Source organism: Cebus imitator, unplaced genomic scaffold (genome assembly GCF_001604975.1).
Source record: "Cebus imitator isolate Cc_AM_T3 unplaced genomic scaffold, Cebus_imitator-1.0 Scaffold296, whole genome shotgun sequence".
Taxonomy (NCBI): Eukaryota; Metazoa; Chordata; class Mammalia; order Primates; family Cebidae; genus Cebus; species Cebus imitator.
The window spans coordinates 1,120,688-1,144,535 of record NW_016107611.1 but is presented as its reverse complement, the minus strand read 5'-3'; the positions used below and the strand labels follow the sequence as shown (position 1 = coordinate 1,144,535).

The 23,848-nt window shown below is 52.7% G+C and overlaps 1 protein-coding gene across 5 annotated transcripts; it reads right to left on the bottom strand.

Moving 5' to 3' along the window:
• Nucleotides 1–7,291: 7,291 nt before the first annotated feature.
• CEACAM16 (CEA cell adhesion molecule 16, tectorial membrane component) lies at nucleotides 7,292–16,989 on the bottom strand. 5 transcript variants are annotated; one of them, XM_037729220.1, is made up of 6 exons: nucleotides 16,072–16,989; nucleotides 13,936–14,280; nucleotides 13,344–13,622; nucleotides 11,813–12,091; nucleotides 9,528–9,854; nucleotides 7,292–7,511 (listed from the first exon to the last, which is right to left on the bottom strand). In XM_037729220.1, the coding sequence occupies exons 1-6, from the start codon at nucleotides 16,106–16,108 to the stop codon at nucleotides 7,501–7,503; spliced, it is 1,278 nt and encodes a 425-aa protein (XP_037585148.1). In that variant the 5' UTR covers nucleotides 16,109–16,989; the 3' UTR covers nucleotides 7,292–7,500. The 5 variants fall into 5 exon arrangements, with proteins under 5 accessions (XP_037585148.1, XP_037585146.1, XP_037585147.1 ...); XM_037729218.1 differs by lacking the exon at nucleotides 16,072–16,989 and having other exon boundaries at nucleotides 7,292–8,129; nucleotides 13,936–14,532; XM_037729219.1 differs by lacking the exon at nucleotides 16,072–16,989 and having other exon boundaries at nucleotides 13,936–14,528.
• Between the last annotated feature and the right edge of the window lie 6,859 nt (nucleotides 16,990–23,848).

The following is a 23,848-nucleotide window of genomic DNA, read 5'->3' as shown; positions in this document are numbered from 1 at the left end:
CCTCTGTTTTCTTCTACTAGTTTATATTTTCAGGTCTTCCATTTAGGTCTTTCATCCATTTTGAATTGATTTTGTATAGGGTGAGAGGTGGGGGTCTAGTCTCATTCTTCTGCATACGAATATCCAGTTTACCCAGCATGATTTATGAAAGATATTGTCCTTTTCCCAGTGACAGTTCCTGGCACCTTTGTCAAAAATCAGTTAGCAGAGGTGGGAGAATCGGTTGAGGTCAGGAGTTTGAGACCAACATGGGCAACATAGAGAGACCCTGTCTCTACAAAGTAGGAAACAATCATTCTGCCTCATAGATTATATGTAGAAAGAAAAAATTAAAAAGTATAAAAAAGGCTGAGCGTGGTGGCTCACACCTGTATTCCCAGCACTTTACGAGGCCCAGGTGGGCGAATCACAAGGTCAGGAGTTCAAGGCCAGCCTGGCCAACACGGTGAAACCCCATCTCTACAAAAATAAGTTGGGGGGTGTGGTGGTGGGTGCCTGTAATCCCAGCTACTCAGGAGGCTGAGGCTGCAGAATCGCTTGAACCCAGGAGGGGGAAGTTGCAGTGAGCAGAGATTTCGCCACTGCACTCTAGCCTGGGCAAGAGAACTGACTCCATCTCAAAACAAACAAACAAACAAACAAAAACAAAACAAAACAAAAAGATATTTATATATATAATTAGCAAATTAGCAGGTCACGGTGGTGCGCACTTGCAGTCCCAGCTGCTCAGGAGACTGAGGCAGGAGGATTGCTTGCGCCAGGAGGTGGGGGCTGCAGTGAGCTCTGATTGTGCTGCTATACTCCAGCTGGGGCAACAGAGCAAGACTCTGTCTCAAAAAAAAAAAAAAGAAAGAAATATAAAATGTAAAGTGGGGTTAGTTGTGTAAGCGCTAAACGCTGTGAAGAATAAAGCCAGACAACTCTGGGTGTGAGGGGACCCCTCTGAGGAGGTGACATTTGGGCAGAGGCCTGGCTGGACTGAGGCAGCTGCCTGAGGGAGGCCATCCTGGCAGCGGGAGCAGCCGGTGCAAAGGCCGTGAGGAAGGAGTTGCTTCATCTGTTGGAACAGTAGCCAGGAGGCCAGGCAGGCTGCAGTGAGTGAGGGAGCAGAGGGGACGCAGGGGACAAGGGGCGGACGGGCCTTAGGCCACTGTAAGGACCCTGGACTCTGATCCAAAGCGGGGATGCTCCAGAAGTGTGACTCTACCTCTGGGCACTCAGTCTCCTCTTCTGAGAAATGTGCCAGATGACACTTGCGTCTGAAGGTCACTGTGGGGACTCAGGGAGCTCCTGCTTCCACAGGCAGGAGCAGCTGCACAGGGGAGGCCCTTTGGCTGCACTGGTCCTGTGCAATCTTGCAGGCTTGGGTGCCCTCTCTGGGCTCTGCATTCTCTGTACGGTGTGTCAGGATGGGCTGAAGCTAATAGGGCTCACTCCTTGGTTCCAAAGTCTGGCCTTGACACCCCCTCCTCCGTCCTCCCCTTCCGTCTCCTTCCTCTTTCTTCTCCTCTTCCTCCCCATCCCTCCTCCTCCGTTACCTCCTCTTCTTCCTTCTTTCCCTGTTCCCCTTTTCTCCCTCCTCCACCCTCCTTCTACTCCCTTCTCCTTCCTCCTTTTTTTCCCCTCTCTCTCCCTCCTCCCCCTTCCCTCCTCCCTGCTCTCCATCCTGAATCAACATTCCAGTCCATGGAAAAAAACAGGGCAGGCTTCCTTCCTCTCGCTGGCTGGCGCTGGCGCTGGCGGGGCTCCAGAGAGGGACCGGCCCATTGTGTATTCTGGCCCCAAGGTCACCCCCACTCTCTGCCCTCCCCAGCGTGGTCATTTGAGCAAAGGCAGCTTGGGTGAGGGGGAAGGGATAGAGGCTGAGAGGGGCGTGGTCTGCCTCCCCACTCATGGCTGGTGGAATCTGAGGGGCCCCAGTGCCACCAGAGCCTCGAGGCTTTATGGGGGAGGCGAGGAGCTGCTGTGGACCTGCTGGGGACAGCGGAGGGCCCCAGTCTCAGCCCTCATCTGAAACCCGCTGTGTGACCCTACACTAGCTCCTGCTCCTCTCTGGGCCAAATCCTGGCCCTGCTCCTTTCTGGCTGAGTAACTCTGGACAAGTCACCTCCTCTTCTTTTGTATCACTTTCCTTTTTTTTTTTTTTTTTTGTCAAACAGTCTCTGCAAACTGACAAAAATCCCCTAGACGCTTTTCCTCGGGAGTAGCTGGGATTACAGACGCACGCCGCCACACCCGGCTAAGCTTTTGTATTTTTAGTAGAGACGGGGTTTCAGGGTGTTGGCTAGGATGGTCTTGATCTCCTAACCTCATGGTCCGCCCGCCTTGGCCTCCCAAAGTGCTGATTACAGGTGTGAGCCACTGTGCCTCACCTAGACTCTTTGTTAAACATTCTGCTTTCCGGGCGCGGTGGTGTGCGCCTTAATCCTCGCTACTCAGGAGGTGGAGGCATGAGAATAGCTTGAACCTGGGAGGTGGAGGTTGAAGTGAGCTGAGATCGTGCCACTGCACTCCAGCCTGGACAGCAGAGCAACTCTCCATCTCAAAAAAATAAAATTCTGCTTTCAAGTTCCCGCCCTTGAGAGAGAGGTTTTTCTGGGCCCAGGCAGGAGCCTGGGATATATATGATTTTATTTTAGTTTAGTTTTTGAGACAGGGTCTTGTTCTGTCTCATAGGCTGGAGTGCGGTGACACCATCACAGCTCACTGCAGCCTCACACTCCCAGGCTCAAGCAATCCTTCCATCTCAGCCTTCCAGGTAGCTGGGACGACAGACACATGTTACCATGCCCAGCTAATTCTGTTTTGTTTCGTAGAGACAGGGTCTTGCAATGTTACCCAGGCTGGTCTTGAACTGCTGACCTCAACTGATCCTCCTGCCTCAGCTTCCCAAAGTGCTGGATAACAGGCATTAGCTAGTGCTCCTGGCAGGGATGTATATTTTAATACACAGCTAGGAGATTTGGGAAATGTATTAATAGTTCCATTTCAAAGGGAAGCTTTGAGGAGCAAGTCAGAGAATCTGTGCTGAGAGCACCTTACCCTGGAACCTGTGATGATGAGTATCATGTTTCTAAAAGCTCATAAACACTTATTATTATTACTTTTGTGTGTGTGTGTGTGATGGAGTCTTGCTCTGTTGCCCAGGCTGGAGTGCAATGGCATGATCTCTGCTCACAGCAACCTCAGCCTCCCGAGTAGCTGGGACTACAGGCATGCACCATGACACCTGGCAATGTTTTGTATTTTTAGTAGAGATGAGGTTTCAGCATGTTGACTAGCTGGTCTCGAACTCCTGACCTCAGGTGATCTGCCTGCCTCAGCCTCCCAAAGTGCTGGGATTACAGGCATGAGCCACTGCGCCTGGCCTGTTATTACTTTTGTAAGCAATTCTCAGTAATTGCAATTTAAAGAGCATCATATATTACATAAACTGAGGCAAACCTGCTTAGTAGGATTGAGTTTGCCAGGACAAGTGTTATCTTTGAGGCGGAGGGCGGTGGTTTGCGCCTGCAATCCCGATACTTTGGGAGGCTGAGGTGAGAGGACTGCTTGAACCCAGGAGTTTGAGACCAGCCTGGCAATACAGCAAAGACCCTGACTCTACAAAAAATTAAAAAATTGCCGGGCATGGCGGCTCATGCCTATAGTCCCAGCTGCTTGGGAGGCTGCAGTGAGCCATGATTTCGCCACTGTAATCCAGCCTGGATAATAGTAAAACCCTATCCGTAAAAAAAGAAAAAAGAAAGAAAGAAAAGAGTTACCTTTGCTTTTTCCATCTGCCTGTTGCTAAAAGCTAACATCTGAGTCTGGATCATAAGTGTTTATTGAGCACGCATGTGCCCGACTCTTTACTTGTATTAACTAATATAATCTTTCCAATAATTGTAGGAGGCAGGGGCAGTATTATCCTCTCCATTTTACAAGGAGGAAAAGCAAGCAATGTACCCAAGTTCCCACAGCTAAAAGAGGCCAATTCAGTTCTGTTTGACCTCAGAGCTGTGCCCTGAAACCCCCTCCCCTGCTGAAGAATGGGGAGGACTCCCTAGCCAGCACCTCCACCCAGGAGCCATGGGAACTATGCGACCTGGGGCAAGGTTTTCAAGTCTCTGCCTCAGTTTCCTCACCTATAAGTTAGGGGAATGATGATAACTTCTCTTAAGAGCTGCTGTGGAAATTCATTGAGCTCTTGCATGAAAAAGGACCAAACCAACTGATAGGCTTTAGCTCTGTGTCCCCACCCAAATCTCACGATCCTGAGTTATTATCCTCAGTGTAGGAGGAGGGGCCTCATGGGAAGTGACTGGATCATGGGGGCAGTTTTCAGTGTTTTAGCACCATCCGCCTAGTACTGCTTGTTTAAAACTGTGTAGCACCTCACCTTCCTCTCCTGCTGGCCATGTGAAGACGTGCTTGCTTCCCTTTCACCTTTTGCCATGACTGTAAGTTTCCCGAGGTCTCCCCAGGAGAAGCCTGTGTAGCCCACAGAATCTTGAGCTGATTAAACCTCTTTTCTTTGCAAGTTATGGAGTCTCAGGTGTGTCTTTTTGAATTTATTTATTTTTTTATAGAGATGAGGTGTCACCATATTGGCCAGGCTGGTTTCGAACTCCTGACCTCAGGTGATCCACCCATCTTGGCCTCCCAAAGTGCTGGGATTACAGATGTGAGCCACTGTGCCCGGCCTTCAGGTATGTCTTTATAGCAATGTGAGAATGGACTAATACACCGATGCTCAAGATATAGGAGTGATCATTATTTTGTGGTTATTGTTATTATTCTTTCCTAGACTCTTAAAGAAGGGGATTGTACTATGTGCGAGGTTTCAGCAAAAGAGCACAGAGATGCCCAGAGGGACGGAGGACCTGGTCTTTGAGCCTCCACCACACCCTGAGGCCATGGGATCTGGCTCGACCTAGAAACCTGAGCTGCTTCTCCTTCCCTCCCTCTGCCCCTCCTGCTGGCCTCATTCTGCTTCAGCTGCACACAATCGCAGCTCGGACCAGCAGCTCCCATATTTCCCAAAGCCCTGCTGCTGGGGCTATGACTCTTACTCCTTGGGCTCAGGTGAGAAAGGCCATTTTGCCTGGCTGAGGAGGTAGAACTTCCAAGGCTTGGAGCGGCCAGCTGCCCAGCAGAGATCCATTCTCTCTGCCTTTCTTAAGACAAACACCTTGATGTTGATTAGGGCAGCAACATACCCAAGGCAAGGACTGCAATTCGCTGCCTCCTTTGCAGCTACGGTGGCCATGTGACTCTTGGGCCAATCTAAACAGGAGTTGTTGGATGGTCCTTAGGTAAAATTCCCTTAAGAGGGGCACAGTCCATAAACTGGCAAGGGGGAACTTTTTGTTGTTGCTGTTGCCCTTTTTCCCCTTCTTTCTGCCTCTTGCCTGGAACATGGATAAGGCAGCTGTAACGTCAGCAGCCATCTTGGGCCATGAGGTGATGGGGAGGACAGAAGACCCAAGCTAAGGCTAATGGGACAGAAAAACAGAAAGAGCTATGTCCCTGATGACACTGCAGGGCCTCCATTCCAGCCCTGAACGATCTGCTTCTGGAGATTTTTTATGCATGAGAAAAAGAATGCTATCCGTATAAGCTGCTCTCTGCACATCTAGCTGGAGTGCAGGAAGGAGTGTGACCACACCGCAGCCTCGATCTTCCGGCTCCTGAGCTCGAGTGATCTATAGGTACAGGCCACCACACCTGGCTAATCCCAGCGTTATTTAAATTTAAGGAATTTTTTTTTTCAAGTCTGTAGGAATTTTGGGGGAGATGTGTATAGCTATTGAGTTGGTATCTATATTTGGTTTTATTTATTTATTAGTTTTTAAAAATAGAGATAGAGTTTTGCCATGTTGCCCAGGCTGATCTCAAACTTTTGGGCTCAAGCGATTCTCTCACCTTAGCCTCTTAAAGTGCTGGGATTACAGGTGTGGACCACAGTTCTGGGCCTATATTTGTCGCATTGCTATTTTAAAATTAATAATAAATTGGCCTGTCGTGTAAACCTGCATTTGAAGACAGGGCTCTGTGGCTTTTAAAAATGGTTTGGAAAAGTCTGGCCTACTTGAAGTCCACACCTTTTTACTGATGGGCAAACTGAGGCTCTAGTGAATCCATGGCAAATGCAGGATTATGATCCAGATTTTATTTATTTTTTTTTTTTTGAGACAGGGTTTCACGCCTGTGCCCAGGCTGGAGTGCAGTGGTGCGATCTCGGCTCACTGCAACCTCCGCCTCCTGGGTTCAAGCGATTCTCCTGCCTCAGCCTCCCGAGTAGCTGGGATTAAAGGCGCCCGCCACCACGCCCAGCTAGTTTTTGTATTTTTAGTAGAGACGGAGTTTCACCATGTTGATCAGACTGGTCTTGAACTCCTGTCCTTAGGCACCTGGCTCAGCTTCCCAAAGTGTTGGGATTACAGGCAGGAGCCACCGTGCCTGGCCTATGATCCGGATTTTATAACCCCCATTTTGGAGGTCTTTGACAACCAGTCACCCCAACTCAACACAATCATCCCCAAAAGGCCCTTTCTCTTCCTTGCCCTAGCTTGTCTTTCCGTTCTAAGCCTGGTCTCTGCCATCACCACTCCACGCCAATGCCAACAGCCTCTCTCCAGTGGGGCATTGCGGCTGGGTGGGGCCTGTGGCTCCCACTAATGAGAAGAGTTAGAAAACATCCTCATTCTGGCCCCCACTTCCCAGCTCTGCACTCCTCGCCTCGATCCTTGCCCTGCTTGCATTCATCCATCCACAGGGCCTTTTCTGTGGCTAGAGAAGGATGGAGATATTTTCAGGGATGTGAAGGTCATGTTTGAGGGACATCCAGGTAATCCCAGGACAATGGAAGACACAAAGGTGTGTCTTTGATTAAATGGGTGAGGACTGCCAGAAGGTGATGAAAGTCTTCTTGAGAAATATGGTCATTTCCCGAGCACAGGCAGCCCTGTTTTGGGGTCCAGGTGACAAAGTGAGGTGCAGTGTAGTCCCACAGAGGGCCATGTCGCACAGAATGCTGGTGCCCCAAGAGGGGAAGTCCTTGGCCAGTTGGGAGCAGGACTCTCACATATAACCTGAGGCACTGTGGGAGGGGCCTAACCTGGGGTGCTGTGGGAGGGGCCCAAGGCCCTGCCATCCAGCAGTAGGGTGTGGGGCACGGTGATCTGGGCTCATCCTCCTGCACCTGCACACCCAGACTGAGAAAAGTCTTAAGCAGGAAAGGAAGTGAGTGTGGCAACCGGGAAATGGAGGGGGCTAGCAGTGGTGGAAGGAGAGGCTGACACACGTGTGCATTAACCAGGACGTTTATGGACTTGGTGGCTCCCCAAAAGCTCAGCGAGGGAGTGGGGCCCCGTGGCTCTAGTTCTAGGGTGGAAGCAGGAGAACAGCAGGACCACAACCCGGCATCCTCACTGGCAGGGAGGGGTCCCCACTCAGGGGGCGAGGACGAGAGGATGACGTGAAGAGATCTCTCTGGACGTCTCCAGGGTCACGCTGCTACCCCAGGGCTGTGGGGGCAGATGGGGAGAGGGGGCAAAGGAGGCCATCAGGGAGGTGGAGGACCAGGTCCCCAGTGCCCCCACCCCTTCTGCTCCCCTGCCCAGGCCAGGCCACCCAGTGGCCGGTTCCGCCCCACGCTCATCCTGTGCCAGGTTCAGGTTCAGGAAGGTAGCGTTGGTCCTTGTGCGAGGGAGGGAGGTTGACTGTGAGAAGAGAGAATGGGTGAAAAGGAATCCCAGGCTTTGTCGGGCGGCCTGCTGCCACTGAACAGCATTCTCCCCTAACACTCATCCAGGAAACCACGGTTTCATCAGTGAATGGATGAAAGTGGGTGTCTGGCAGTGGCTGAGTCCTTGATCCTGGAAGTTTCCAGTGACAGAGGAGGCACCATCCTGGACTCAGGGACTTGGCTTCAGAGTGAGAGTGCTCAGTCTGATGCCAGACTTGGGGAAGGATCTCATCCGCAAGTGTCTGAGAGCTAATGGGGGAAACCTGGCTCTGCTATAGAAACATGGACTCACAAATCCCTGGGGATGCTCAGTCTGATGGAGGAGACATGGTCCCTGAGTCTGGGAGCTCCCGGTCTGATGGAGGCGACATGGTCCCTGAGTCTGGGAGCTCCCGGTCTGATGGAGGAGACATGGTCCCTGACCCTGGGAGCTCCCAGTCTGATGGAGGAGACATGGACCCTGACTCAGAGCTCCCAGTCTGATGGAGGAGACATGGACCCTGACTCAGAGCTCCCAGTCTGATGGAGGAGACATGGACCCTGACTCAGAGCTCCTAGTCTGATGGAGGAGACATGGTCTCTGACTCTGGGAGCTCCCAGTCTGATGGAAGAGACATGGATCCTGACTCTGGGAACTCCCAGTCTGATGGAGGAGACATGGTCCCTGAGTCTGGGAGCTCCCAGTCTGATGGAGGAGACAGGGACCCTGACTAAGAGTTCCCAGTCTGATGGAGGAGACATGGTCCCTGAGTCTGGGAGCTCCCAGTCTGATGGAGGAGACAGGGACCCTGACTCTGGGAGCTCCCAGTCTGATGGAGGAGACAGGGACCCTGACTAAGAGTTCCCAGTCTGATGGAGGAGACATGGTCCCTGATTCTAGGAGATTCCAGTCTGATGGAGGAGACATGGTCCCTGATTCTAGGAGCTCCCAGTCTGATGGAGGAGACATGGTCCCTGCCTCTGGGAGCTCCCAGTCTCATGGAGGAGACAGGGACCCTGACTCCAGGAGCTCCCAGTCTGATGGGGGAGACATGGACCCTGATTCTAGGAGATTCCAGTCTGATGGAGGAGACATAGACCCTCACTCCTGGAGCTCCCAGTCTGATGGGGAGACATGGTCCCCAACATCTGGGAACTCCCTATCTGATGGAGGAGACACAACTTCCACACCTAGAAGCCTCCATCCTAATGGAGCAGACCATCCTTATTTCAGTTTGAAAGAGAAACTCCACCATCTGATGGTAGGAACTTTGCCCTCGCAATAATACAAAGGAGGAGACATGATCCCTTTTGCGCAGGATCTTCCAGTCTGAATAGAAGGTCTGATTCATCCTTACTCTATGCCTGCAGTCTGATAGGAGAGGTAAACTTCCTTCATTAACCCATTTCCCCAATATGGTGAAAGAGGTAATATCTCCTATGTTTTAGTGTCTACCTGACTGCAGGAAAAAGGAGGCTCTGCCATCAGACTATGCCTTCTCTTTTAAAACCTTTAGTCTGCTGTACCTCTTATTCGAGAGAGAAGGCATGGAGGGGTCCCCTTTGGCAACCCCTAGTCTGATGGAAGAGGCCTGTCTACCCACAGTGTAGGTCATTAGTTTGATAGAAGAAGCAGAGCCCTATTTGGGGACCCCCCAAGTCAGATGGAGGAGACAAGGCTTCCTTCAGTCTGATGGGGGAGGCATATCCATCTTTGGTCTATGTCTCCCAGCTTGATGTAGGAAGCAGACTCCTTTTGGAAACCCCCACCCCCCATCTAACAAGGGACATGCCTTTCCCCTTCCTGCATACTCACGGGTCACCTGCAGCTCCACATCCAGTGTCTCAGTCTTGCCCTGCAGCGTGACGGTCTTGAGTGTGTAGCGGCCAGCGTCTGTGAGGTTCAGCTTCTGCACCAACAGCGAGCAGTTGGGGAAGCCCACCTCCCGGCCTGTGTGTGCGGGGCCTGCAATCCAGGTCCCTGAAGGCAGCTGGCTGAGCAGCCGGTTGGGCTCAGAGACAGGCCCGCGGTACCAGGCATAGACCAGCAGGTCCTTGGGGTAGCCCTGCACGGTCAGCGTCACGTCCTGGCCCTCCATCGGCTTGGTGGGCACGGGCACGATCATCATGGCAACTGCTGCAGCTGGGGAAAGAGTGAGAGGGGTGGGTCAGCTTGGCCTGCATCTGGCATGGTGTCCCCCTCCCATCCCTGGCTGGCTTCCCCCCAGCTGGCTGGCACTCCCCATGTGGGGTGCTGGGAAGGAGACTGAGGAAGGAGGTGACTTGTGTGGTGGTGGGGGTGGATTCTGGGTCCGAATAGTGTCTGCTAGGGGTCTGTGTCTCCCCTATCAGACTACAAATCCCCAGCCTTTGAGAGGTGTCTTCCCATTAAACTGGAAGACCCTGAAGGGTTGGGTCATGTCTCCTCCATCAGATTGGAAATTCCCAAAACATAGGGGCCATGTCTCCCCTATCAGAGAGGAAATTCCAGAAAATGGGGACCATGTCTTCCCCATGAGATGGTTGGGACTTGTATCTGTGTCACCGAGATATCCCATAATGTGTAAGCTATAGCTCCCCCATCAGATTGAAAGATTCTAGAAGGTCGGAGGCCATGTCTCCTCCATCAGATTGGAAATTCCTATGAGGTGGCAGCCTTGTTTCCTCCATCAGATTGAGAAATTCTAAATTGTTGCTGAGTTTTTCCATTCAAGTTGGGGACCCTAGAAGTTAGAGGGAAATGCCTATTCCATCAGACTGGAAATTCCTAGAAAGTGGGGGCCTGTACTCCTCCATCAGATTAGGAGTACCCAAAAGGTGGGTACCCCATCAGACTAGGAATGCTCAAAAAACAGGGCCATGTCTCCTGGAGACAAAGTCTCCCCATCAGAAGGAAAATTCTCCCCAAGTGCAGACTGTGTCTCCTCCATCTGACTAGGAGCTCACTGAGGGTAGGTTGCCATCTCTAATCATTACTGATTGGAAGCTCATGGAGGATGAGGCATTGCCTCTTCTCTTTGACCAGGAAGTCCTTGAATAAGGGAGCCATGTTTCCCAGGATCAGCTCTCCAAGAACAGAGGCCATGTCTCCTCCATCAGATTAGTCTCCCAAGGCGGAGGGAGGGTGGTGTCTCCTTTTCTTCTGTCTCTCTCCCAGCACCTACCACAGAGTTGCTGATAGTACTAGAAGCCCTGGGGTCACTGTATCCACTCCCTGCACATACCTGCATACCTTGGACACCCCCCATGTTGGCCTGCACAGGCAGGGCTTGGGGTAGCGCCTGAGGTCATCTGGTCCATCCCCCTGTCTCCTGTCAAGACCAGCTGCCAAAGCCCCAGGTGAGTGGGGCGGAAGGCACACTTACCTCTGGGGATGCCATTTCTGCTTTGGGTGAAAATCCACCCCTTGGATGAGACCCAGCCTGTTAGTGGGAGGGAGGGAAGGACCATTCCCCACTGTCCCCCGGGGATGATGGCCACTTGGGAAGGAACCGAGGTGGAATTAATGAGGCCTTAATGTTCAAAGCCACCATTCCCCTGAAGATGAGAAAATGTCGCCTGAGGATCCCAATGGCTCTGAAATGCCAGCTGCCTGCACTGCCCCAGCCCTCGGGTCATTTTAGGGCAGAAGACAGGTGACAATGCCTCCCCAGCTGTTTCTCCATTTGCCAGCAACTGGCTGCGATTCTCCAGTTGTGTGTGTGTGCGCCCATCATCTGGGTCAGATAGCTGGGCAGTCTAGTTGGCTGCACAGAATTTCAGCTGTCTTTGTGGCATGGGGGTGGATCAAGGCCCTAAGCAGCTGGTGACAGAATTTAGAACAGTGGCACCCACCTGAAGTGACATCTGAGTGGTTTTCCACTCTGTCAACCCACAGTGCTTTGCCATTTGTTCTCCAGGTCAACAGGACATGGGCTGTATGGTCTCCCTTTAGACCCAGATGCAAAGGGATCCGCCTGCTATGCCAATCTGTCCCAGCTCACGAATCAACCGTGAATCTACCATGTGCCAGTTCTCCGTTGGGCAAATGGCGGCCTAACCTTCACAGCCTGATGAGGCCTCTGTGGGGACTGCAGGGTGGCCAGGCTGGGGGTGACTCACCGGAGAGCTTGACCACCACTGAGGCAGATCCAGAGAGCAGAGTCTTGGTGTTCTTCACAATACATGTGTACGTCCCCTCCTGGGCAGCGGTCATGCTGCTGATGTTGAGGTGGTCTTGGCCGTTCCTTAGGGCCTGCCCGTTGAAGGCCCACACATACTCGGGCTCTGGGCAGGACCTGGACACGCACCACAGGGTGAGGGACGTGTTGAAGTCAACTTTGATGGTGCAGCCTGTGCGGGTGGTGGAATCCTGGAGGATGGCCACACGTTCTGGGCCAACTGTGGGCGTAGGAGGGAGAGACATGGGGCAGTAGAAGGAAAGGGGAGTGGAGGTGGGTACCCCTGGCTTTCTCTCCACCAGGCTAGGTCCCTGGGAATATCTTGACCTAGAGGAGGGGAAAAAAAGCTCTGGCCTTGACTCCTGGCCTTAACTCTAACTTGCTCAAGGATCTCGAGAATCACTCCCTCTCAGAGGATCTCAGCTTTCTCTTCTGTAAAAAGAATGTGTTGGGCCAGATAACATTTCAAGATATTTCTGAAATCTATGGCTCCATTAACAAATTTTAAAAAGCCTAAATGATTTTCTTTTTCTGACAAAGCCATTCTGAGTGTAGAATTTTAGGGCTTCAAGAATTGGTGCTTCTAGGTTCTAAGTTGCTAAGATTCTAGAAATCTATGTTTCTAAGATTCTACACTCTAAGATTTCATGACTAGATTCTAAGATTCTAAGAATCTCTGCATCTAGAGGTTCTAGGATTCTCAGAGTCTGGAATTCAGTGCTTCTGAAGTCCAGAATTCTCTGGTTGTAGGAGTCTATGATTCCAGGCACTAAGTTTTTCTATATCATGGGTCCTCATCCCAGGATTCCACACTGCACACTGCTGCCCCTGGGAATGACTGCATGCTTTGGTTATATGTTTACATTTCATGTTCCCTCCCATTACACTATTCCCTCCCTTGCTCCTTTTTCAAACCAGCTGGTCCTGTTTTCTTTCTCGGCAGGTCTTGCTCCTAACTGAAGGATTATTCAATAGCAAAGGTGGTCTGTAGAAGTCCTTTAGGATATGGGGCAAGTGTATTATTATTATTTCGGGACAGCATCTCGCTCTGTTGCCCAGGCTGGAGTGCAGTGGTGCAATCATAGCTCACTGTACCTGCAGCCTTAACCTCCCAGGCTCAAAGAATCCTCCCATCTCAGCCTCCTGAGTGGCTGTGACTACAGGCACGCGCCACTATTCCCGGCTAATTTTTATATTTTTGGTAGAGATGGGGTCTTGCTTTGTTGCCCAGAGTGGTCTCAAACTTCTGGGTTCAAATGATCCTCCTGCCTTGGCTGCCCAGAGTGCTGGGATTTACAGGCGTGAGCCACTGCACCTGGCCAGGGCCAGAGCACTTTAAGAGGGACCCCTGGTCCCCAACCCCAGCTTGCCTGCTGACTCGCTGTGTGCCCTTGGGCCCCCTCTCCTGGCCTCGGTTTCCCCATGATGAGGTTTGGACACTGGGCATCTCTGGTGGGGCCAGGAGGACTCACAGTACACCGTCAGGTTGATGGGCTTGCTGCGGCTGACACTGACCGCGTTCCACACCTCACACTGATAGGCGCCGGCCTCCTCCCGGCGGATGCCATGCCTGCTGATCGTCCTCCCATCGGGGGACAGTCCCAGGCGGAGAGCGACAGGCAGGGCTCCACCGTTGAAGAACCAGCGGACCTCGGCGGTGGGGCTAGGGCTGCTGCATGTCAAACGCAGGGTGTCTCGACGTTCCACCAGTGCTGTGCTGTTGGCCAGGACTGTGGGCTGGGCCAAGATCTCTGTGGAAGCGAGAGACAGAGGGGGAGGGGGCCGGGCACTGCCTGCTCCAAGGGCCTTCCCTTCCCCAGACAAGGGCATAGCTGGGTTGTGGCTGTGCCCCTATACCCTCAGCCGGAGGGACAAAGAATGGTTTAGGAGGCAGGTCTAATCCTGGCGGCCTTCCTGAAGGGGGTGATCATTTTGATGGTATTTTATAACCCTTTTCCCTGACGGTTTAAACATTTTTTGGATTTTTTTTTTTTTTTTAAGAAGGATTGAGAAGGAGGTGGGAAGGCCTGGCTGGGCACAGGGGTGCTTTGGGGGGTGTCTCACCATAGACCTGCACGTGTCCGTAGCCCACCTCGGTCTGAAACTGCCTGTTGAAGGTCTGCAGGATGTAGGTGCCTGAGTGCCCGGGCAGGACGCCCTGGATGTCCAGGCTGCCGTCGGGGCGCACAGCCTCCCGCCCCGTGTAGACGGGGCCAGGTGTCGCATCGCCTGTGCTCACAATGTAGCTGGCCAGCAGGTACGACACGCTGAGCGTGGGCCCTGCATACCAGTTGTAGGCGAGCAGTTCCCCGGAAAGCCCGTGGACGACCAGCGTGACGTTGTCCCCTTCGGTCGGCTGGGCAGGCTCCAGGGTGATAGAGATCTCGGCCCGCACACTCAGGAATGTGGCTGAGGAAGAGGAGTCAGAGGGGTTGGATGAGGCAGGTTTGATCAGAAGAGACTCAGGCCCAGGGCACGTCCCCAGCTCAATGTCCTCTGTGTAAATGAGGACAGGCACAGACAGGATTTGAACCCCTGACTCTCTGACTCTCCACATCTTAGCCACCTAATCTTTCTGGGAGTTTATCTGAATGGCTTTGAGTACACTGCCTTTCTCTGTGTCTCTGTTCTTTCAACTCTTACGTGGGGATGACAGGTCTACCTGCCTCGTAAGGTTGTAAGGACTCTGTACACATAACATGTTTAGAATGCCTGGCATGCAGTAAGTGCCCAATACATGTTAGTTAGGGCTCAGTCCCAGGGAGGGGTGTGTGGTGAGGACTGGGTTTGATGAACTGTGTGCAAGGATCTAGCATCTCGTCTTGCATACAGCAAGTACAAAGCAAGTGCTCAGTCCATAGGACCATGGCTTTAAGCCGGACCCAAGGGGTTTTCCCATAGTGACAGTCACCAAACCAAGTCTCAGGAGATCTGGCTGCATTTCCAGCCCAGATAATTGCATGGCCCCATGTAGGACGTCAGGGCCTGTCCCTGAGTCCTGGCTCCCAGTCTGGGGCTCTTCCTCGGCCTCTCCAAGCTCGCCTATGGCAGAAAGCAAGGGTAAGATGAAAACACTCCATGCCTTTCCTTCTCAACCAAGCAGATCAGCCCCAAGCCCGATGAGCTGATCAGGCTGCTTGGGTTTGAATGGCGTGCAGTTCCCTGGAACCGGTGGCTGTGGCAGTGCTCACACGCCTGGCCAGCTTTCCAGTACTTTCCAGGCTGTTAGAGCATGGCTAGGAGCGAGGGACTCCTGGTCTAGCCCTGAGTCCTGCCACTTTCTGGCTGTGTGACAGCGGCCAGTGATTTCACCTTTCTGAGCCTCATTTTCTCCCTGGGAAGTGGGGCTCATGTGTGGTCCTCCCTCATATGTGGCTTGGTTTTTTTTGTGTGTGTGTGAGACGGATTCTTTCTCTGTTGCCCAGGCTAGAGTGCAGTAGTGCAATCTTGGCTCACTGCAACCTCTACCTCCCAGGTTCAATAAATTCTCCTGCCTCAGCCTCTCGAGTAGCTGGGACTACCAGGCTTGTGCCACCACGCCTGGCTCATTTTTGTATTTTAGTAGAGATGGGGTTCCACCATGTTGGCCAGGCTGGTCTCGAACTTCTGACCTCAGGTGATCTGCCTGCCTCAGCCTCCCGAAGTGCTGGGACTACTGGCGTGAACCACCATGCCTGGCCCCTCATAGGTGGTTTTAAACATATGAGAAGCTCTCAGAACAGCTCTAGGCACACAGCAGATATGGGAACCAGTGCTGCTGATAGTGACCTTCACACAACCCTGTCAGTGAGGCCCATTTCATAGATAGGTACATGGAGGCTGAGAAGGGAGAAGCAACTGCCCCAAGACATCTTCTGGGAGAAATAGCTGCTGGGAAGAGTTCAGCCTCGTCAAGGCTTCCATAGCTGATAAAACACAGAAACCCGCATAAACGGAGGAGCAACAGTGGCTCTCTTGTCCTGGCTCGTGCCCTGGGCTTAGAAATCTCCAAAACCCACCCTAAAAACCTCTTTGGGTGGCTGTCCCCAGACTGCCCCATGCAGGTGCCTCTTGGAGGGGTGAATGTGCCAGTGTGAAGCAGGGCTGCCCTCCCTCCCTAGCATACTGGGGCTCACACCTTCCCTCTCTCGGACTCGGGATCCCCTCCCCTCCCTGGGGTCCTTGGGGGGCTGAGGTGCTGGGGTTGCCATTCTCGCTCACCACTGAGGAGTAGCCAGCTGTACCCAGTCAGTGCCATCTGTCACCCCAAAAAGAGTCCTGGAGATGGTGGCGTTGAAGTCCCAGTGCTCAGACTCCCTTCCTGGTTGGGGCTCGGCTCCGTCTGCCGCTGGACCTGGGAGGGTTTGGTGATTTGGAGCCAGGGGAGATCACCTGAATTTGGAGGGATCGAGTCACCAAGGATCTGGGGCCCAGTTTGGGTACCAGGGTGGGTGTGGCAGGCACCAGGCAGAGGCCGTGACCTGGCCAGGCCTCCTGGGGCAGCCGCCTAACCCTCTTTGTGCTGAAGGCCGGGATTTGGTACTGGGAGAAGAACCAGGTCACCAAGGAGAAGGGAGGAGAAGCGGGGGAAGATTTTTGGGTAGTTCTTACCGACCACCCAGGCCCATGGCCTCCTGGGAGAGCTTAGGAGTCTCCAAGGAATAAAATCAGTAAAAAGTGACTGCACCTTTCCTGGCCCCACCCCGTGCAGGGGACCTACAGGTGTTATTTCCATGGATGGCAAAATAAACAACCCTGGAAAGTGGGCATCTTTAGGACTCCCCTTTGCAGATGGAGAAACTGACGCCCCAGGTGGGGACTCCTGCTTGTCCAGGTTCCTGCAGAGAGAGGGGATTTGAGCCCTGCTCTGTGTGCAAACCCAGATAGAAGGGCAGGAAGCTGTACAGCCACATGCTTTCTTCAGGGCTCTGCTTCTTGTTGGCTTCCTGCAAAGTGGTCGGAAATTCACATTCTCTTTCTCCCTCTCCGCAGGCCTTGTTTTCCCCCATCTGTCAAATGGGTGTATTTGGAGGCTTTGGGGCCAAAGAAAGCTGAGTTTTGACACTGGCTCTGCACTTACCCAAAGTGGGGCTGGGGAGACCCCCTTATTCAGTCCTCATTTATGATTCTGAAAAATAGAGATGGTGGCCGGGTGTGGTGCTCACACCTGTCATCCCAGCACTTTGGGAGGCTGAGGCAGGCAGATCATTTGAGGTCAGGAGTTCAAGACCAGCCTGGCCAACATGTCAAACCCCGTCTCCACTAAAAATAAAATTTAAAAAGTTAGTCAGGCATGGTGGCGGGCACCTTCAGTCTCAGCACTTTGGGAGGCCAAGACGGGCAGATAACCTGAGGTGATGAGTTCGCAACCAGCCTGACCAACATGGAGAAAGCCCGTCTCTATTAAAAATACAAAAATTTGCCGGTCATGGTGACCCACACCTGTAATCCCAGCTACTAGGGAGGCTGTGGCAGGAGAATCTCTTGAATTCAGGAGATGGAGGTTGTAGTGACCAGAGACCATGCCACGGCACCCCAGCCTGGGCGACAGAGGGAGACTCTTGTCTCAAAAACAAACAAACAAAAAAATAGAGATGATATGGACCCTACTTCAGGGCTGCTGACAGCAGTTAGTGAGATGCCACAAGTCAGGAATTGAAGCCAGGGCCTGGCGGATGTGACCCTGAACATGAGGTCTGATTGGTGCGGCTGCTATAAAAAGTACAGGTTCTGGGCCGGGTGCAGTGGCTCTCGCCTGCAATCCCAGCGCTTTGGGAGGCCGAGGCGGGTGGATCATTTGAGGTCAGGAGTTCGAGACCGGCCTGGCTAACATGGTGAAACCCCACTTCTACTAAAAATACAAAAAATTAGCCGTGTGTGGTGGCAAGCAGCTGTAGTGCCTATAATCCCAGCTACTCAGGAGGCTGAGGCAGGAGAATTGCTTGAACCTGGGAGACGGAGGTTGCAGTGAGCCAAGCTTGCACCACTGCACTCCAGCTTGGGCAAGAAGAACGAGACTCTGTCTCATAGGAGCAAGCATAGGCTCTGGACATAGTTCCACTGTTTTCTACCTCCAGGACCGTGGGCAATTTGTGGAATTGGCCAGGCCTGAGTTTCCTTATTTGTAAAATGGGAAAAACATGGTCCTCATATTACAGGGCTGTTGTAAGGATTAAGGAGACACACGTGTGAAGTACAGCGCTTACCGCAATGACTGGCGCAGAGCAAATGCTCGGTAAATCACTCATTCATTTATTGGACGAATATTGAATGTGCTCCTGTTGTTTGCCAGGCACTGTTCTAGGCGCTGAGGATGCATTAGTACACAAGACAGATGAAACCCCTGCCCTTGGGAGGCCGACATTTGCGGAGTAAACCAAGGGAAGGTAAATATCTTACATGTCAGACTGAAAAATAAGTCAGAAAGGATATGCCATTTTATTTTTTGTACAGATGGGGTCTCGCTATGTTGCCCTGGCTGGTCTCAAACTCTTGGCCTCAAGTGATCTTCCCACCTTGGCCTCCCAAAGTGCTGGGATTACAGGTGTGAGCCACTGTCCCTGGCCTGGTTTGCCACTTTAAATTGGGGTGCAGGGAGGGTACCAGGGAAGGTGTCTCTGAGACGCTGCTGGGCGGGAACTGAGGGGTTTCAGGGCCAGAGTTGCTGGTAGCTGTGTTCTTACCACCCACATCCTGATGGCTTCTGGGTCGTGGTTCCTCTGAGGCCTCAGCAGCCTGCTTCCGGGCAGGGGGCCACACCTGTGCTCACCTGTCCTCGTTTGTTCCTCCAGCACCGTGTCCTGGGCTGACCTCGCTGGGCAGGGCTCTGACAAGCGGGGGTTGGGGGAGGCCCAGAGGAGGCGAGGGTGAGGCCAGGTGAGAGGCTCGGAGGATGTCCTGGCGCCTCCTGCTCCCTATCCCCACCTGCGACCTCACCTCCCCCTTCTCCTTCCTGGCCCGGAGCCCTGGGACCTCGTCCCAGTATCAGTCAGGATGCCTCCCCCATGTCCCTGGGCACCTCTCACTCACCTTGTCCCAAACTGACCTTGGTGTGTTCCCCCAGAAGTGTTTCTTCTCCTGGTCCCTTTATTAGGGAAGGCGCCACTGCCCACCTCATCACTGGGAAGAGAGACCAGGGGCTTCATCCCTGATGCTTCCCCTACTTCCCGAGGACGCTACTCCTTCTGGCAACTGACTCCAAGTATATCTTCTCTCCCTGCCTGCAGCCCCCACCCTGGTGTAGGTGACCACCCACCACCCCGCCTTGCCTGGGTCTCCTGTCTCCCCACCAACCTCCTCTCTAGTCTCTGGCCCTGGTTTCACCCCTTCCCATTGCCCCTCCACATGGCAGACAGAGGCTATTTCTAAAACAGAAACCTGACCCTGCCCCTCCCTGCACAGAACCTGCTGTGGCTCCCCAGTGCCCTTGGGAGGAAGCCCAGGTGCCTCGCTGTGGCCCAGGAGGCCCTGCCCAGCCTGACCCCTGCCCACCTGACCAGCTATACAGAACACCCCTTGCTTCCGAGAACCCTCTGCTTCAGTTCTTCTGTCTCACTTGCTGTCTACCCAGAATATCCCTGCTTTCCTCTGCTCTATTCCACTGCCTTCCCCAAACCCCCTCCTTCAGGAAGCCCTCCTGGACTCCAAGGCTGGGTCATGTACCCCCTGGATTCCCTGTCCTAGCCCTGACCGCCCTGGGTTCTTGCTGTCTGGGGCTGGGTCTTTTTCCTCCACTGACCTGGGAGCCTCAGCTGGGCAGGGCTGGGCTGTCACCACTGTGTCCCCAGCACTGCCCAGCACAGTGCCTGGCACAGAGCAGGGGCTCAGAGCATGTTTGTGGAACTGGACACCAGGTGTGGATGACACAGAGAGGAGTCTTCAGAGAGGCTCAGGTTCCTGGTGAGCCGCTATCTGCCTGCAGAGTGTGACCAGGCTGGGTTCTAGAGGCCCCGCGGTGTCACCCCCACCCTTCCCAGCCTGCTCCCATCCTCCACCTCCCTGGCCCCTCCTCTGGTGCTCCCGGCTATGAGCCCAGATCCTTGGTTCAGTCAAGAGCTGCAGGCTCTTTAGCACCTGCTGTTTGGCAGGTCCGGGGCTGGGCAGAAAGCAGACGGGGCCCTCGTGGGCAGGGGCTTTTGCCTGTTTGTGCAGTGGGTGTGGGTGGTCATGTCATTGGCTTCCCTGGGACTCTTCTGAGGATCAAAATAGGTACATGGGGCTGGGCGCGGTGGCTCAAGCCTGTAATCCCAGTACTTTGGGAGGCCGAGGCGGGTGGATCATGAGGTCAGGAGTTCAAGACCAGCCTGGCCAAATGGTTAAACCCTGTCTGTACTGAAAATACAAAAATTAGCTGGACGCAGTGGCAGGCACCTGTAATCCCAGCTTCTCAGGAGGCTGAGGCAGGAGAATCGCTTGAACCCAGGAACCAGAGGTTGTAGTGAACTGAGATCGCACCACTGTACTCCAGCCTGGGCGACAGAGCAAGACTCAGTCTCAAAACAAAAAACAAAAAAACAAAATAGGCGCATGGAGCACTCAGTGCTGGGCCTGCGTCAGAGCACGCTGCTGTTCCTCCACCATTTGACAAATGTTTATGGACCACCTACTATGTGCCAGGGACTGCGCTACGTGCGGTGGGGTTACAGCCATGAATAAGATAGACGTAGATTGACGTCTGACCTATTGATTGGGGAGACAGTAAATAGACAAATACAAACATGAGCAGAATTAGAACAGGTGGTGACAACACTGTGGAGAAAAAGCAGGGGAGGGATGGAGGTGGTTGGGCACTGGTTTGTGCAGGGCAGCAAGGCGACACCGTCAGAGCGACATTGGAGTAGAGGTTCAATAAGGGGAGCTAGGCACAGTGGCTCACACTGTAATCCCAGCACTTTGGGAGGCTGAGGTGGGAGGGTGGCTTCAGTTCAGGAGTTTGAGACCAGCTTAGGCAACATGGCAAGTTGTCTCTACAAAAAATTTAAAAATTAGCCAGGAGTGGCGTTGCATGCCTGTGGTCCCAGCTGTTTGGCAGGCTGAGGTAGGAGGATTGCTTGAGCCCAGGAGGTTGAGGCTGCAGTGAGCTGTGCTCACACCACTGCACGCCAGCCTGGGCGGCAGAGCGAGACCTTGTCTCAAAAAAAGACACACATACAATAATGTAAAACTAAAAAATCATCATTTTTTAAAATTTTTCTATATATTTTTAAAATTTAAGATGGGGTTTCACCATGTTGGTCAGGCTGGTCTTGAACTCCTGACCTCAGGTGATCCGCCCGCCTTGGCCTCCAAAGTGCTTGGATTACAGGCGTGAGCCACCACGCCCGGCTATCATTTTTTATATTGATTCCGTACTGGAATGACATGTTGCATATGTTGTATTAAATACATTCATTTCACCTTTCTTTTTTTTGAGATGGAGTCTCGCTCTGTCTCCCAGGCTGGAGTGCCATGGTGTGATCTCAGCTCACTGCAATCTCCACCTCCTGGGTTCAAGCATCTGCCTCAGTCTCCTGAGTAGCTGGGATTACCAGCACACCCAGCTAATTTTTGTATTTTTAGTAAAGATGGGGTTTTGCAATGTTAGTCAGGCTGGTCTTGAACTCCTGACTTCGTGATCCTCCTGCCTCGGCCTCCAAAGTGCTGGGATTACAAGCACGAGCCACCTCGCCTGGCCCATGATTCTTTTTGACAGCGTCAGCTTTTCCTGTTAACTCATCCAGCTCCCCGCTGTCCGCCCGCAAGAAAGCTCATTTTGCAGACAGGTAAACTGAAGCTTTGGGCCTTTGCCTCATGAGGTTGGAGCAGGTGGGTCTTAGTCTCAGCACAGCCATCTGGGGACACCGTCTGTGACCTTGTTTGGTCAGGGTCACCCCTTGCCTGCCCAGCCCTCTTATCTCACCAGTCACTTCATTCCCTAGGGAGCGGGAGGAGGCTGGGACTCCTTTATCTCCTTTTCAAGACCCTGCCCACTATTGAGATCATTAATACGTATTAGATGAAACGGTGGACTTGGGCCTCTGTGGCAGAATCCTTGTCCCATCCTCCCTGGGCAGGGATGGGGAGGCCTTGATACTGAGGTGTGGCTGGAGCTAATCTCTTGGGCGGAAGCAGGTTTCTGGACCCCTTTCAGCCTCTCCTTATCTTGGGTGGGGCAGAAGGGGCTGTAATATTTGCTCAGGGATCTGACCTCAGGGTGTGGCTTCCTGTGCCGGCCTGGCAAGGCCTGGAGCTGACTCAGGCTGGTCCTGGGGAGGTTGTTCTTGGGGAGAAACGACCAAACGTCCCCTTCATTCCTGACCCTAGAAAGAGCACCCAGGCGGCCAGGTGTGGTGGCTTGCGCCTGTAATCTCAGGACTTTGGGAGGCTGAGGCAGGTGGATCACGAGGTCAGGAGTTCAAGACCAGCCTGGCCAAGATGGTGAAACCCTGTCTCAACTAAAAATACAGAAAAAAAAAAATTAGCTGAGTGTGGTGGCAGGTGCCTGTAATCCCAGTAACTTCAGGAGCCTAAGGCAGGAGAATCACCATGTTGTCCAGGCTGGTCTCGAACTCCTGACCTCAAGTGATCTGCCTGCCTTGGCCTCCCAAAGTGCTGGGATTATAGGTGTGAGCCACTGCACCAGGCTAATGGTTAAAAAAATTTAAAAACCACTTTTTTTTTTTTTTTTTTTTTTTTTTGAGACAGAGTTTCGCTCTTGTTACCCAGGCTGGAGTGCAATGGCGCAATCTCGGCTCACCGCAACCTCCGTCTCCCAGGTTCAGGCAATTCTCCTGCCTCAGCCTCCTGAGTAGCTGGGATTACAAAAAACCACTTTTTATTTTGGGAAATGTCACATATCCATCAAAAGCAGAGAGAAGAATGGTGGTACTCAGGCCGGGCGCGGTGGCTCACACCTGTAATCCCTGCACTTTGGGAGGCTGAGGCGGGCAGATCACGAGATCAGGAGATCGAGATCAGCCTGACCAACATGGTGAAACTCCATCTCTACTAAAAATACAAAAATTAGCTGGATGTGGTGGTGCACACCTGTACCCAGCTACTCAGGAGGCTGAGGCAGGAGAATGGCTTGAATCCGGTAGTCAGAGGTTGCAGTGAGCTGAGATCATGCCATTACACTCCAGCCTGGCAATAGAGGAAGGCTCCGTTTCTCACACACACACACACACACACACACACACACACACACACACACACACACAATGGTGTCTCCCTTGAAACCACATACCCGTCACTCAGCTGTTGGCCAATCTGGTTTCCTTTCCTCACCCACAGCCCCTGTGTTATTTGAAAGCAAATCCCAGCCATCAGATCATTTCAGTCATAGCTATTTCCGCCTGTACCTTTAAAGATAAAGACTCATTTAAAAAACACATTCACAATGCCATTGTTTCACCTAAACAGTGAAAATAAAAGCAAACAGTTCCTTAACACCTTCCAATGCTCTGTGTTCCCGTTTTCAGTTTTCTCAGCAAAGCCACGATTTCTTTAATAATATCATAATTCCTTTTGTGCAGCCCTCACTCAAACCTAATTTTAGAACACTTTTTTCACTTCGGGAAAACTCCCTTCTGCCAGGATCCAAAAGCAGCTCAATATTTTGAAATTTCTGCCTGAGCAGTGAAGGGCTTTCTTCTGATGGAAACTTACCTGGAATCCCAGTGTGTTTAACGTATAAACAACACCACAACCCACACCTGTCCATACCTCCCCCAGGCACAGGATCCCCCGTCCAGGACTGCAGACCGACCCAGGGGGTGGGGGAGCTGGCAGAGGGGTGGTGAGGGGCTGTCTAGACCCCTAGCGGTCTACATACATCCATTGACCCTGTGATCCAAGGAAGCCCCACAAAGCCTTTTGTACACAGAGTCGAACTGGGAGGGTTTTCCCCGTGAATCATAATGACTCTCGGTCATGGCCCAGCCTACTTCCTTCCCTGCCACCAGCTTACTCATTTGTAAAACGAGGAGCCACAGCCCTGAGAATCCGGGGTGTACCAGGG

Coding starts and splice junctions, on each gene's coding strand:
- CEACAM16 (XM_037729217.1), bottom strand. CDS start 14,428: ATGTGGAGAGTCAGAGAGTCAGGGGTTCAAATCCTGTCTGTGCCTGTC. Junction 13,623..13,935: donor CGGACACGTGCAGGTCTATG/GTGAGACACCCC, acceptor TCGCTTCCACAG/AGATCTTGGCCCAGCCCACA. Junction 9,855..11,812: donor AGTGGTGGTCAAGCTCTCCG/GTGAGTCACCCC, acceptor CTCTTTCCCCAG/CTGCAGCAGTTGCCATGATG.